The 14,809-nt window shown below is 43.3% G+C and overlaps 2 protein-coding genes across 3 annotated transcripts; one reads left to right on the top strand and one right to left on the bottom strand.

The window, feature by feature from the left end:
- The first annotated feature begins 1,478 nt into the window (after positions 1-1,478).
- Positions 1,479-4,375, top strand: LOC123047083 (D-3-phosphoglycerate dehydrogenase 1, chloroplastic). The gene is made up of 5 exons (XM_044470578.1): positions 1,479-2,088; positions 2,531-2,907; positions 3,105-3,215; positions 3,310-3,405; positions 3,492-4,375. Exons 1-5 carry the CDS (start codon positions 1,494-1,496, stop codon positions 4,167-4,169), a joined length of 1,857 nt encoding a protein of 618 aa, XP_044326513.1. The 5' UTR covers positions 1,479-1,493; the 3' UTR covers positions 4,170-4,375.
- Positions 4,376-4,708: 333 nt separating this feature from the next.
- LOC123047082 (alpha-N-acetylglucosaminidase) lies at positions 4,709-13,996 on the bottom strand. Of its 2 annotated transcripts, none has more exons than XM_044470576.1 (19): positions 13,600-13,996; positions 13,033-13,109; positions 12,208-12,419; positions 11,701-11,822; positions 11,092-11,177; positions 10,543-10,637; positions 10,379-10,460; positions 9,677-9,783; positions 9,087-9,117; positions 8,882-8,999; positions 8,601-8,648; positions 7,896-8,005; positions 7,686-7,788; positions 7,490-7,588; positions 7,061-7,171; positions 6,525-6,769; positions 5,657-5,894; positions 5,297-5,375; positions 4,709-5,216 (listed from the first exon to the last, which is right to left on the bottom strand). In XM_044470576.1, the coding sequence occupies exons 1-19, from the start codon at positions 13,831-13,833 to the stop codon at positions 4,924-4,926; spliced, it is 2,490 nt and encodes an 829-aa protein (XP_044326511.1). In that variant the 5' UTR covers positions 13,834-13,996; the 3' UTR covers positions 4,709-4,923. The 2 variants fall into 2 exon arrangements, with proteins under 2 accessions (XP_044326511.1, XP_044326512.1); XM_044470577.1 differs by lacking the exon at positions 13,600-13,996 and adding an exon at positions 13,180-13,537.
- Between the last annotated feature and the right edge of the window lie 813 nt (positions 13,997-14,809).

Below are 14,809 nucleotides of genomic sequence, written 5' to 3'. Positions count from 1 at the left end.
CCAGGTTCGGGCCCTCTCTATGGAGGTAATACCCTACTTCTGCTTGATTGATCTTGATGAATATGAGTATTACAAGAGTTGATCTACCACGAGATCGTAATGGCTAAACCCTAGAAGCTAGCCTATGATTATGATTGTTGTATCTTCGTCCTACGGACTAAACCCTCCGGTTTATATAGACACCGGAGGGGGCTAGGGTTACACAAAGTCGGTTATAGAGAAAGGAATCTACATATCCGAATCGCCAAGCTTGACATCCACGCAAAGGAGAGTCCCATCCGGACACGGGAAGAAGTCTTCTATCTTGTATCTTCATAGCCCAATAGTCCGGCGCGCGTATATAGTTCGGCTGTCCGAGGACCCCTTAATCCAGGACTCCCTCACAAACACTTATCATATCCTTAAAAAACACTTATCATGTGTGAACATTACAAAGTCCTTCACATCTCAAACTCGCAAAAATTGCAGACCAGAGGGGAGAGCAATAGGAAGGAGCAGTAGATCTGGGAATTGGCAGCAAGCCGCGATAGCCCAAGACCGAAGCCCCTCCGACTCTAGTTTTTTGTTCAAAAAACTAAAGTATAGGTGTTTAATGAAAAGAAACATAATTCTAAAAAACTAAAAAAAACTTGATATGTAATAATAATATATCTACATATTTTGGAAATAATTAAATTTATAAGTTTAAATAGGAAAATATCATTGCTTGCATTTTTTGGGTCGAATTGGTCCAGCATTGAAAATTTAGGGCCAGGTTTCTTAGAGCCAAGCCTGAAAAAGGTCTTGCCAAAGGAATGCTTAGGTCCAAAAGGAAATGTCAAAATAAGCCCCTAATATTGTGAAATGTATTCACATACGAAAATAATAATATAAGATCATCTTCGACACAAGAGCCTGCAAATCTTCCAAGTCACATCCGAGGCTGTTGGATTTTAAACCATCAGTCCATCTCCCTTCAGCAGCCACCGCCCCCGTCATGTTGATCGTCATCTTCGTTGCTTGCCATCGGCGCATCCGACTCAGCCTAAGCTTGCCGCCATAGTTGCTGCCTCCGGCTCAGTCAGGATTTATCTTCGCTCGACACTGCAGCACCCCCAAACTTGATATAGCATGAATAACGACGAATAAGCAAAAAAAATGACTACAATTTTTTAGATATACAGTCACCTGCCATATATTCCCTCTGTACCAAAATACTTGTCGTTGGGGGGAGTATCTATCAAAACGTGAAAGAATTTGATCACATGTTTTTTCCAAAAAATAAATAGAAACAAGTTTCATCGGCAACTGCGGTTCGGACCCGGAGCCTCACCCAGGATGCGGTTTGCCACTTCGCCTCTTGAAGCAAATCTTGGTAGGTGGCCGCACTCACTCCCACCCCCGCTATAAATCAAAAGCGCCGCACACCCACCCACCGAATCACCAGCGTCACGACAGCTCCCCACAGAGCCCAGAGCCCACCCCACCCCACCCCCAAAACCCCAAACCCCACCATGGCGGCGCCGTCCCCGACCACCGCCGCCGCCACCCACCACCGCGCCCTCCTCCCGGCCCCGGCCCGCCGCGCGGCCCTCGCCCCGTCCTCCGCGCTCCGCCTCCCGGCCCGCGCCCGCGGCCGCGCCAACCGCGGCCGCATCTGCGTCTCCGCGCCCGCCGCCCCCGCCGCGTCGACCGCGTCCCCGCCCGCGACGGCCGCGGTGGCCGTCGAGGGCAAGCCCACGGTGCTCGTGGCCGAGAAGCTCGGCGCCGCGGGGCTCGCGCTGCTCCGGGAGTTCGCCAACGTCGACTGCTCCTACGGCCTCTCCCCCGAGGAGCTCCGCGCCAAGATCTCGCTCTGCGACGCGCTCATCGTGCGCTCGGGGACCAAGGTCGGCCGCGACGTCTTCGAGGCCTCGGGGGGCCGGCTCCGCGTCGTCGGCCGCGCGGGGGTCGGGATCGACAACGTCGATCTCGCCGCCGCCACCGAGCACGGCTGCCTCGTCGTCAACGCGCCCACCGCCAACACCGTCGCCGCCGCCGAGCACGGCATCGCGCTGCTCTGCGCCATGGCCCGGAACGTCGCCCAGGCCGACGCCTCGCTCAAGGCTGGTGAGTTTTTTACTCCGCGATCTGAATTCTGCGAGACTTTCTCTGTTCTATCGCGTTGAGGAAAAGCACCTACCACCTCTGTATCGTGCAGACGTGCGGTCATGTCTTGTCCCGTACACATATTGTTACTTATGATGTTAACTATTTCCTGGGATGCCGAATCTTGGGAGGATACTTTCCGGAGAAAACAATCATCATCGTTTATCCCTTCGATTCGGTGCTTGATCTGAAACGATACCTCAGGCTAGATGCAGCCTCTCTTGTAAACAATATATGACCAATGATTCACAAATAGAAGCAGCAACACTACGCACAGTGTTGTAGCAGTCATAGTGATCTTGTCGCCGCTTTTACTAATGCTTAGCTCAAGTTGGTATCTCGTATGAAATTGCTCGCTGATGTTTATCTAGCAACCTCGTTTGCTGACTTCACTCTTGTATAGGTAAATGGGCGCGAACCAAGTATGTTGGTGTGTCTCTTGTTGGCAAAACTCTTGCTATCCTTGGATTTGGAAAGGTCGGGTCAGAGGTCGCACGCCGTGCCAAGGGTCTAGGAATGCACGTGATTGCACACGATCCATATGCCTCTGCTGATCGTGCTCGCGCTATTGGAGTTGACCTAGTAAGCATGGAAGAGGCCATGACAACTGCTGACTTTATCTCGTTGCATATGCCCCTTACTCCTTCAACAAACAAGATGCTCAACGATGAAGCCTTCGCGAAGATGAAGAAGGGCGTTCGGATTATAAATGTTGCCCGTGGTGGTGTGATTGATGAAGATGCTCTAGTCAGGGCTCTTGATGCAGGAATTGTTGCACAGGTCTGTCCAGTTCTCTTCCCTTTGGTACTTCAAGCTTTACTGAATTCTGTGCAGTTGTTTTACCCAGTCGCGCTTATATATTTACATCTGTATGTTAGGCTGCTCTTGATGTGCTTCCCTTTGGTACTTCAAGCTTTACTGAATTCTGTGCAGTTGTTTTACCCAGTCGCGCTTATATATTTACATCTGTATGTTAGGCTGCTCTTGATGTGTTCACTAAAGAGCCTCCAGCAGCAGACAGCAAGTTAGTGCTGCATGAGAATGTTACTGTGACACCACATCTTGGTGCCAGCACAGTAGAAGCACAGGTATGGTGAATTAGCGCAGAGATGTTGTGATGACCTGCATTCAGGTTCTATTATCTAAACTGCCAAAATGCTGAAAACATCTCAAATTCCTTAGGAAGGAGTGGCTATTGAAATAGCTGAAGCTGTCACTGGAGCTCTGAAAGGGGAGCTTGCAGCTTCTGCGGTCAATGCACCAATGGTTCCTGCTGAGGTATTGCCTCTTGTTCTCTGTTGACTCCAAACTTATTCCTTCTGTGACATCTGGAATCTGTCTTTATATCGTTGTGTTTCATACAGGTGCTGTCAGAGCTTGCACCTTATGTCATGCTCGCTGAAAAGCTTGGGCGCCTAGCTGTCCAGCTAGTTGCTGGTGGTGGCGGTATCAAGTCTGTGAAGGTGACCTATGCATCTGCAAGGGCTCCCGATGATCTTGACACGAGACTTCTCCGTGCGATGATCACCAAGGGTGTGATCGAGCCAATCTCCGACGTTTTCGTCAATCTGGTCAACGCTGACTTCACCGCGAAGCAGAGGGGCATCCGTGTCAGCGAGGAGAAAATCGTGATGGATGGCTCACCCTCACCCGAGACACCTCTCGAGTACATTCAGGTTCAGATAGCCAATGTGGATTCCAAATTCCCGAGTGCGATATCTGACTCTGGATTGGTCACGGTGGAGGGGCGGGTGAAGGACGGCATCCCTCACCTTACCAAGGTCGGAGCGTTCGAGGTGGATGTGAGCATGGAGGGCAGCCTGATCCTGTGCAGGCAGGTGGACCAGCCCGGCATGATCGGGTCGGTCGGAAGCGTCCTGGGCGAGGAGAACGTCAACGTCAGCTTCATGAGCGTCGGGAGGATCGCTCCCCGCAAGACGGCTATCATGGCGATCGGTGTTGATGAGGAGCCCAGCAAGGCCACGCTGACCAAGATCGGGGAGATCCCCGCGATCGAGGAGTTTGTCTTCCTCAAGCTCTAGGCGCAATATGTATGTTTGGATTTGAAATTTTGATGTAGCTAGCTGGTTGGTTGATCAGGGGTCTAGATGTCAGATGGGTCGTCGTCGGTGCAATAAGTTTGTTCCTGGGGATTCTTGTGGTGGTGCTCGAGTTTGGTTTGGTGTTTTGGTTAATCCATCTTATGTTTCAGCATGATGCTATTGATTAATAAGGAGGTCGCTGTCAATTCTCTCTCTGCTTTACTTTGTGAACATGGGCGTGGTGGTAGTCTTGTATGCCTGTGCCGTTCTAGATCTGCTGTTTGCTAGGCCACATGAGGCACCGGAAGTCCAAAGTCAAATAGGATCTAGGGTCACCAACCACCGGTCTTGTGAATGTGCCCAAAGGTCATGCCCACCACTGCTCAGTAAGTGAAGAATTATTTACTTTCGTTTTATTTACTTTTTTGAGAATCGTCTGCTTTTCATATCTGACAGAGCCCAGTTCAGGTAGTGCATTTTGCGTCTAACATGTACACTTGTTTTGGAACGGAGGGGGTAGTGCATTTTGCGAACACGCCTGAAGCCACAACAGGGACTGCATTTGACCCCTAGTTTCATGATTACATACCAGTCAAATCGAAAACAAAACTAAAGGCATGTTTCACCGTGCAATCAGATCATGGAGTGAAAAATCATTGACCCAAACACCCAACCGTTTGATGACCTCTAGCTAAAACATCCCATCTGATCTTCTATAAATTTCTTAAGAGATACATACCCAGGAGCTTGAAATTTACAAGCTTGCAGGCTTTCCGAACGAGTCCATACCATCTAGCCCAAGTGAATCGGCATTGCGCAGGTACTTTATGTACAGCGACCGGGAGATGTTTAGGGCGTCTCCGGTGGCTGTGGTCGCGAAGACCTTCCTGTCGCTCTGCCAGTTGTTGGTGAGGCCAATCCACTCCCTCCTCCATTCTTCCAGCGCAAAAGGTTCGTTCTTCTTCAAGCTTGATATCAGGTGCTTGAAGTAGATGGCGGCCCTTGGCCCGTAGTAGTCCCGCAGCAGGCCGCTCCAGTACTTGTTTGCTGCAACAGAACTTGTTAAAAAGAATTAAAGAGAAAAGGGTAAGAAGGAGGTCAGGGTGGCATGTGTGATGCTGTCTCACCGTAATCACGCAACAGGCTTGCTTTTGTTTCAGTGTTGTCAAACCACATCGTAATCTGGGTTCTAGCATTCCATTCGTACTGCACCCGTTTGAAAGCAGTTGAATGTCAGCAATGAACAATATTACATGTAAGGTTTTTTTTAGCAACCTTCGGAATACTAAGATTCGTATATACAATAGCATTGCATGACAAGATCAAAGCTTAATACTTAGTGGCCTAGTACCCACAACGATCTACAACAGAATTGGTCTACCTAGCAGTTTTGACTCCTTTGGCCTTGGTTGCCATCAACTAATGAAGCAGGTAAGGATGAAACCGTCCAGTACTTAAAAAAAAAATCAGAAGATAAAAGTTATTACCTGTATCTCTTGTTCTTTGCTTCGTGCAAGGCCCTTTGCACTTTCCAACCAGGGCCCAAGCAGAAATCCCTCATGAGAGGCTAGCAGCACGTCAAGATCCTTAACAAGGTTTAGAAAGCGCTCACACAGGGTGGTCACTTGGTTTATGTTGTTTGATTTGTAGCCTTGGATTATCTTTAGGAAGATTTGGTTCGCGTATTTGGCCAGAGCCTGACGAGTCAAATCCACGAGGTCATATCTGTTAAATTCATGAGATTGAATTAACTTATTTAACATCACCATTTGATGCTCCAAAGATGTATATGCACGACTCATCATCTATTGAAAAAAAACAACTTGGTTCCAAAATTTTCATCGCAGAATAACAATCAGATCGTGTTTACTATCAATTCAAATTAGTTTAGCTGAATAGAAAGCAACAAGGAACATATCAGAAATTCAGGTAAAAACAATTCTAGATGGGAATAAGAAACTAAACAACTGCTACACCATCAAAGGTTCTGAAATGCCAGAAGATAATAGTCGGACAAAGTTCTGGAGGTTTTTTAATTCAGCCGTTCAGAATAGTTAGCATGCACAAAGCCTGTTGAAGATAATACTTTTTTGAACTTGCCAATGACATAGCATTAGCACAAAGCCCATTGAAGTTAACACCTTTTTAGCTTGCAAATGGCATACTTATCTTGCGCCCTATAGGGACGAATTAAATCAAACAAGTCACTAAGAAGCTGAGCATATTGAAGGCTGATCAATGAAACAACAAAATGTGAAAATACTACCACCTGCAATATCATAATACTGAAACATTAACCAAAAGAGTAACAATTTTACGCCAAAAATTAAGCAATATGAGCACCTGTGCTCTTACCTGAAGGTGCTACTGTCAGATACCTCATCTCCATATTCAAGGAAAAGCTCTAGGGCATGTATAACAGCAATGGTATCATACCATATATGTGGTTGATCATATGCATCATTGGATGCATCCTTCACGACAGAATTCTCTGATGACATTGTAGAATAATTTTTGCTAGTTCTCGTATACAATCCTGGTGTTTGAATAACAAAAGGCTCAACATCTGGGAACGCCACTATCACATCCCGGTTTTTGTCCTATTACAATAATAAATTCATGAGCAAGATAACAATAGAGAACACAACCAAACCATTAAAGAATCACAGAAGTAAATTGAGCAAAAGTTTAGAAATAGAAGCTAAGAACAGGTGTACAACACAGAAAAATGTAAACTCAGAAATGTACAGTTTTGTTACTTCACACTATTTCCTATTGCTAGGATATGCTTTTTTTAGGGATCTATTACTAGTTTATGCTTATCTAACGCTCGACGAAAATGGATACAAGGTATGATGATTACATATGGCAGATTTCATACCACAACTTACATTTTTACCATCTGTACAGTTATATAAAGTTTGGTGCAAAATTCGCCAAGCATCTTGCAATCCAACAACTGATTTCCCGTATCTTCTTGTTGGATATGTCTCAATCCATACCTGGAAACAGTGAAAGTCTGATGAAATCTAAGAATTGGTTGCGCTAATCAGCAAGCTCTAAGGGCCCAACATAAATGAAAGAAGTGCACAATAAGTAGCAGGCCACATTTGCTGCAAACTAAACACATCACATGCTAATCTGATGAACTAGTTAATTCTGAAGCATACATCAAACAGAAAATGTGTAAAAATATGGCTCAAAATCTTCATATATCTAAGAAACCAAATGATGTATTATATAGCAACTGCCATGTTACACAAGAACAATATATATTTATTGCATAAAGCTCGCTTTCAAAATGGTTTATGAAATTTCACCTGAAGATCCACTTGTCTGTGATGAAAACCCATTTCTGACATAAGGTCGTAAACAATAGGATTTTGCTCGATACCTTCCATAGACATGCCAACTCCAACCTATAACAGACGTCGTTGTTCGAAGAAAGAGATCAGCACATAGAATATTTGCAAGTTCAGTAGCAGCAACAACTGATTAAGCAAATGATGTATATACCATTGTGGAGTTTTCACTTAGTCGAGCATCAATAGGCCCAGAAGCAACAGCATCCAAGACACCATACATTTCAAAATCCGCAGCAAAATTATGAAGCATGCACCTGAAGAAAAGATAGCACCAATTCCTTTATGACAAAAGGAAACAATGACAAGGTATGTTTATTTAACTGAATAGATAGTGCGTTTATGGAGTGGAGAGATGACTTTCCAGATGTAGGGGACACCATAGAACTGATCAGAATTGATCCATACTGGTTTCACTTCAGCATACAGATCGAGAACAATCATTCGGCCAACTGGAACAGAATGCAGTAGTGCCTAACCAACACAGAATTTGATGTAAAAAAAGAGAAACCTCGTAGCATAAAAACTGCACACTGTAATTAGAAAACACGACAATTTGGTGATGAGTAGCAGTAGCCGCCTTTTCACAAGACTTCAGTAAAAAAACGCTAGAGTTAATGACTAGAAACACAGGGTCTGTGCTCTTATCAACACTTGTTGAGTATGCCAGTTGTGGAATTAAGTATATGTCACTGCAGGCACTGACTTCCTAATTAGCATAAGCTGAATAAGTGAATAGTATCAGAGAGGTAACCTTACAGATGACATCCATCCAAATTGCCCATTATTGGTATTATAATATGTTACTGGAACACTGAAGGCTTGTGTGGTAACAAATAAACAGGATCACCTCACATCATTGCAGTATTCATTTTAGATATATCACATCATAAATCCTAATTTTCAGAGGGACCGTTCCACTTGCACAAATCACAATGTAAATTATTTATGTCACTAAAAAAGTAAAGATACAGATCTCAAGAAAACTGTAATCTAACAAAAGGTTAGCAAAACTAACAGAACAGTACTTAACATATTATCAAAATATCAAACTTTCATGAGATTGCACCTTCATTTGTGGGGGTTCCCAGAAAGGATCGTAAGTAAACAACCAACCCTGTAAAGGATAATACATGTCAGTGAAAGTTTCATATCAAATATTCAAGTGTGTTTTCATGCAGCAAGAAAACATTGGTAACTGGAAAGAGAATTATGCAGCTGAAGAGGGATTAGAACGAAAAATTAAGCGCATCAACCAAGATATACATACCCTACAATCCTCACAATCACATTTTACATACCAATCTATCGCAAGTGTTAACAACATTTTAACACTTCAAAAGAACTCACTTGCATTAACCAAATAGCATCATCATCACCACTTTGCATTGCCCTGAATGTCGCAGCACCCAAGGAAGAAATATAGTTTGGATCACTCAATGGAGGGGTGTTCTCATCAAAAGTATCACTACATGTACAGAAGATATCACCAAATGAGACAATGAGTTCATCAAACGGGAACTCCTAATAGTTTGAATGATAGAAAGAAACATACCAGTTGTATACATGACTTGTCCTACCATATTCTGTGCAAAGAACATCAAAACTCATCATATGTTTTAGGGATTGAATATTTATTATGATAAAAAAAATCTGCAAAGCAGGAAAATCTAGTACCTAAATATAAGTTAGGCAGTCTTCTAAAAAAAAGCAAGCATATATCCATCCCGCAGTTGATTTTTTTCCTAAACTATATTGACCAGGTGTCCAGGTTCATCATATTTTAAACTAAGGAACTTTTATAGCATTCACCTCACCAAAACGAACTGTTGCACCAATTGGCAACATGTCGTCACTGCCCAACAACACATTACAGGCATGATTACGGAGTGGACCTTTGTTATCCTTCTGTTTTGGATATGACATACAAAATAACACACAGAGGGCTAACTAATAGAGCAATTTACTCAGTAGTATTGACACTATTAGGGAATAACAGGTAAAGGAGCCAACACTAGGTCCTCTCTACTCTCATGATGAATTTCCAATCATGACACTAATTTTAGAACAGGCATTGACTTGGGTCTGCTATCAAGATACCATGCTTTACAAAAATGGAGTTCAGTTTTGAGTAAAACATCCTACCTCTGATTTGTTCTTCTATAAACAACTTCCCGATTTCTACATATAAGGGATCGGATGCATCAAGAAGATATGTGCAACACCACCGTGGGTTGCTGTCAACTGTGAACCTTAATATCACAGAAGAGAATGAAATAAGCGCATATAGCTTAAGTATAACCATAGTGAATATGAACAAGAAAGACCTGCAGAACATCTGATAAATTACTCTAATTTACATTAGTTGATCCGCAAAAAAGTTATTCACATTTGTTGAACTGTGTTGACAAATAATGTTGGTGCAAATAGCTGGCATACCTTAGGAATTTGGTGCCAGTTTCTTTTTCAACAATAAATTGATATACATACGAAAAAACACCCAATGTTAAATGAGCAAGCAAAAGAGCCGAAGTTTGTCGCGAATCTTAAGTGCAAATCGCTGCTGGCATCAAGAACTATAGTGTGTCGAATATCCAAGATTGATTCGGTCAACAGCCTACAGGCCAAGACACTCAGATGTGCAAGACATTCAGAGAACCGAATAGAAGGTATAAGGTACGTTGTGACAACATCAATGAAAGACAATGATGGTGGAGCACGTGAATATATAAAATTGCTGAGAATTCAGCAGTGTCCAGAACTGGACATGGCTCGATACGTTATATTTAAGTATTTCATCATGGCAATAATATGCTCAGCAAGTATTGTTTCGAATATCACTCTTACCAGTTTCCAAGGTGGGTGACTTTAGCTGAGGGAAATTTTAACTTCAGTGCAGCAGGGATGTTACCAGAAAAGGCTGGAAGAACTGCAAGGGAAGGGAGGTGGGTAGAGTAAAAAGGTGCAGAAAAACAAAACTCAGAAATAGTAGAACTGTACTACAACGTCACCTGGGGACATGCCAAATGCATACATCCTAGAAAGAATTTTCTTCTGAAGAGTTAATTGATCATCAAGCCAAGTCTGAGGAAGAGGCCCACCCCATCTGAGAACCATTTTACAATGTATTTATGAGTTCATTCAAGATAAAGCAACTTAGACATGATGTCGTCTAGATTCAGAAATCCATGCAACTACATATAACCGCTCCCAGTAACTACGACTACTCACCCTGAATACATAATCTCATGACATGCTTTTGAATTAAGAAAAAGAACTGCATACAAAAAGACAAGATTAAAAAGTAGTTAAGCATTTCTGACTACTAAAGAGGAGACCAATGTCTTATTGGAAGTTAAGATAGCAAAAATTCATAACTTGGCAACTTGATTGAGAAGACTTGGATCAGATTTAAGTTGAAGATGAAAAGAATTCGAAAACTAACAGCATATCTTGTTTATAATGCAAAAAAATATGCGATCAACTAAGAGTCCTGTAATTTGAAAAAAAATAGATGGGAGGCTCTAATTGTAAACCTGAAGCACCATATAGTAACTTACCCATGCATATTGGCCATCCGAGACCATGAAAGAAAGGCCGGCCCACCAAAGAAATCATCCAAATCAGATTTACTAATGTTGTACCTCTGCAAGTATGCAAGGGTGGGATGAAATTCAAATTACTAGCAGAATGATATAAAACTATAAGTTGAAACAATCACTAATGGACACAGGACATTATCGCCACATGGTGTTTTACGAAATTAGTCCGCGTTGTCTTAAACAACAGAGTACGGACATGCAGAACCAAGGTTACATCATTTACTCTACCCAGAATCCCAGATGATCCTCCGCACTTCACAATAGGACAACATTAAGCATCATGAATCCAATCTAAATCATCTGTGCTAACAGTGCAACATGGCATCCCACTTGGAAATATGATGAGGTACTTCCATGTTCGCTTATCTGAATTGCCTTGATGGTCTACCTCTTGATTAGTATTCATGCTAGCATTTGCTGTTCTACATCACCATTCAGCTTATATTTCTACCTGGATTATGGGCTTTCTTTACAAAGATTTAATGATTAAGAACGTACGGAAAATGCACAGTTTAATTTATTCAGTATACAGCATGTTTCAAAAAATAAACTCGCACACACACAGACCTGAAAAACCTTCTGCCATATAGTCTCTTGCCCAGTGAAAGCTAGAGGCAAATTGATTCCTTGAAGAGCCATCCAATCAATCTCCTTCTCCCAGCGCTCCCAATCCCACCAAGCAAAAGAATCTTAAAAGCAAGAAAAATAATCTTTAAACACATCATTACCAATACAAAAGGATTAAACAATTTTATTTATTTTTTAAGTCAGAATGAGCTCTTGAGAGAAGGAATAGCATCACTATTAGTAACCAGAAATCATCCAATTGTATATAACAACAAAGAGGGGGAATAATACATGACATAAAACAAAACAAACTGAGCATATCTATCATGTCTTCATCAACGTAACGGGAAGTCATCATTAACAGGATACCACGTTATGGGGTTCAAAAAGTTGATCTACACAGCTTCACAACTATAATTCCGCAAGTGCTCTAATGCTTGAAATTGGAAAACATGCTCAGCAGATGGCAAACGAGAATATCAAAGTTATAAAGAAAGTTCGGCTTACAACTGGATGTAACTGCATTCTGGTAGTAGCTCCAGTCAACAGGTCTTTGAATCAAAATGCCACCAGCAGGAACACGAGGTAGTGAGCCAGGATATGGAACAGATGATAATTGTGCACCACCAGTTTTAGCCCATGATATATGTGCCGCACAATAATTTTTTAAATACCAATGAAGACCAGCAGAAATTTCTACCCCAGTTGCTCCAAGTATCCTGGTCAAAATACAAGAACAAATGTGAATGACTTCTGTCCGATTTTACTACATAGAAAGTATAGGGATAAACTTATAATAAGTTAAAGGCCAAATCAAAATGCTGTATCATGTCTAAGTAACCCTTAAACTAATATAGCAGAAATGCAGAATGATATTTTAAACTGCACATTAGGCACTCAAATTAGCAAGTAGGACTGGTACATGATTCTAGCAGGACTTGCTCTGTCCCAAAGAATATATAAAAGCAAAGGTCACTATGGACACATATATAACATCCAAAAATAAAAATGGTGCTGATACCAAAGCATATGAAAATACTGGAAGGTTTTCAGTGCATGCAGGGAGTAAACGTAAGGCTCGTAGGGAACTAACAAAATGGGGTGTGAAATTCATTGTTTGCGGAATAGGAGACATATTTAGATCAGTCATCAGTGGGCCACCTAACATGTAATTTTGGCAAGATGCAGCATATAAATAACGCCGACACATGTGTAATATCCTTTGCATAAAAAGAGACAGTAACATGAGGCTAAAAAGGTTAACATTCTACAGCTGCAAAAGATTTTTCACCAAGGGCACAATGAATGGTAGAACAAAAGGAAGAAGCATACAGTATCTTGGGAGTTCCTTCTCCATCAAACGATGGATGGTTGTTGATGATGAAACACGCCTTTCCGCCACATTGCGCCTGTAATTTCAGTGGAAGGGATTGTGAATCCTTGTTGACAGATACTAGAGAGTCAAACAAATATACCTACCATGAACCTAGCTAAAAATCCACCCGGTCGACGCTAAAAGGATACACGGTCGAAATCAGTTTTAAGTTTTAACAGGTGGAAATCACCAAATCTGTGGCTTCAGTTTTAACAGGTGGAAATCACCAAATACCAGGTGCAGAATCCACCAGCCTACGATGGATTTAGGCATTACGTTTCTCAGATGTTTGCCAAAATCCATCAGTCCATGACCTCAGTCGCCAGATGTTTACACATCCTGTGCTAAAAAAACCAGCCGCCCACTCGAATCAAACACTCTATAATCAAACGGCGCACTTCGCCAATTGGCTTCTCAACCTAGCGAATTGCTCACTGCATTCAGTCGTCGGCTACGCTGCTGATGCGACGCCACTTCCAGCAACCGCTGAAACCTAAAATCCCGTCGGAACGAAGCACCCGTACCGTGGAGATGACCCGGAACTCGAAGCTGGCGGGGTGGGAGGGGAGGAGGCGCGCGAGGAGCCCGCGCGCGGCGTCCGCCTGCTCGGCGGCAGGCCGGCGCTCCCGCTGGTGGAGCTCGCGGAGGCGGTCGAGCTGCGCGAACCGCGGGCCCGAGCAGCCGACCCCCGACGCGGCGCACGCGATCAATAGCGCGAGCAGGAGGGGGAGCCGGGGAGCGGGAGGGGGCGGCGGCATCGCGGCGGCGGTGGCGGGGAGGGAAGGGGAAGGGGGAGGACGCGAGGTGGGCAGGTGGGAGTGGCGAGTGGGGCTCTGGGGACGGCATCACGAGGGAGGGGGGAGAGGGGCTTAAAATGGAGGGCGAAAGCGAAACGGCGGCAGGTTCCGGCGACGGGGGGCGGTCGCGGGCGGCAATGGTGAGGTGGCGAGCGAAGACGACAAGAGCGGCAGGCCGCGCTCGGATGACGACGGACGGACGGGCGGGCCCATGACGTCAGTCACGGTGTTTTTAAATTGTTTTGGGCTGCCTTTTCAGTTTAATTTGGGGGTTTCATGATGTCACAGTAGAACACCAATTTTTATGGGAAAAAGAATAACCTAGCAGATGTCTCTGCAGAGAGATGTCTGTTGACCCATCTAGCAGATGATCTTTCTGTCCAGGAAATTTTCAGTTGCTTCACATTGCAAGGGTGCTGTTGAGGCGATAAAAAAAAAGGAGCGGAGCTGATTTCGGTTCCATCGTTCAATAGATAAAGGATAGGGCTAGTCTTTTTAATTCTTGTTTTTTAAGTCATGAATTCAGAATCTCGAATGTTGGGGCTCATAATCTGTTAGGGTTCGGCCGTCATGTTTGGTTAGGGCAACCTAGTAATCTTGATTTCGTCTTCTGTAAACATTTGTGACGATGTAATAAAGTTTTGTGAGACTGTCAAAAAAAAATTATAAACTTGTCCTGTAGCTCATTTTATAACAGTTTTTTAATTTGCTTTGGTTCACCTTCCTAAACCTTGAAAATGGTTTGCTTCACCCTTTTTTGTTCTCATTAAACTGGTTTAGCCTGTTGACATTTTTTGGTCCTAGCCAACAGTATATCACAAAAATTATCATCCTTTTGTCGTGTCATCATTTTCTCACTCACAGCTAAAACAAAAACATGATGTTTTTTTTCTCTCAAACCGTATCTCAATTTTAGCTATAGTTTAACCCGACTCGT

The sequence above is a fragment of the Triticum aestivum genome, chromosome 2B (genome assembly GCF_018294505.1).
Source record: "Triticum aestivum cultivar Chinese Spring chromosome 2B, IWGSC CS RefSeq v2.1, whole genome shotgun sequence".
Taxonomy (NCBI): domain Eukaryota; kingdom Viridiplantae; phylum Streptophyta; class Magnoliopsida; order Poales; family Poaceae; genus Triticum; species Triticum aestivum.
Note: the sequence above shows the minus strand (reverse complement) of the source record. Positions and strands in the feature narration are given on the sequence as shown.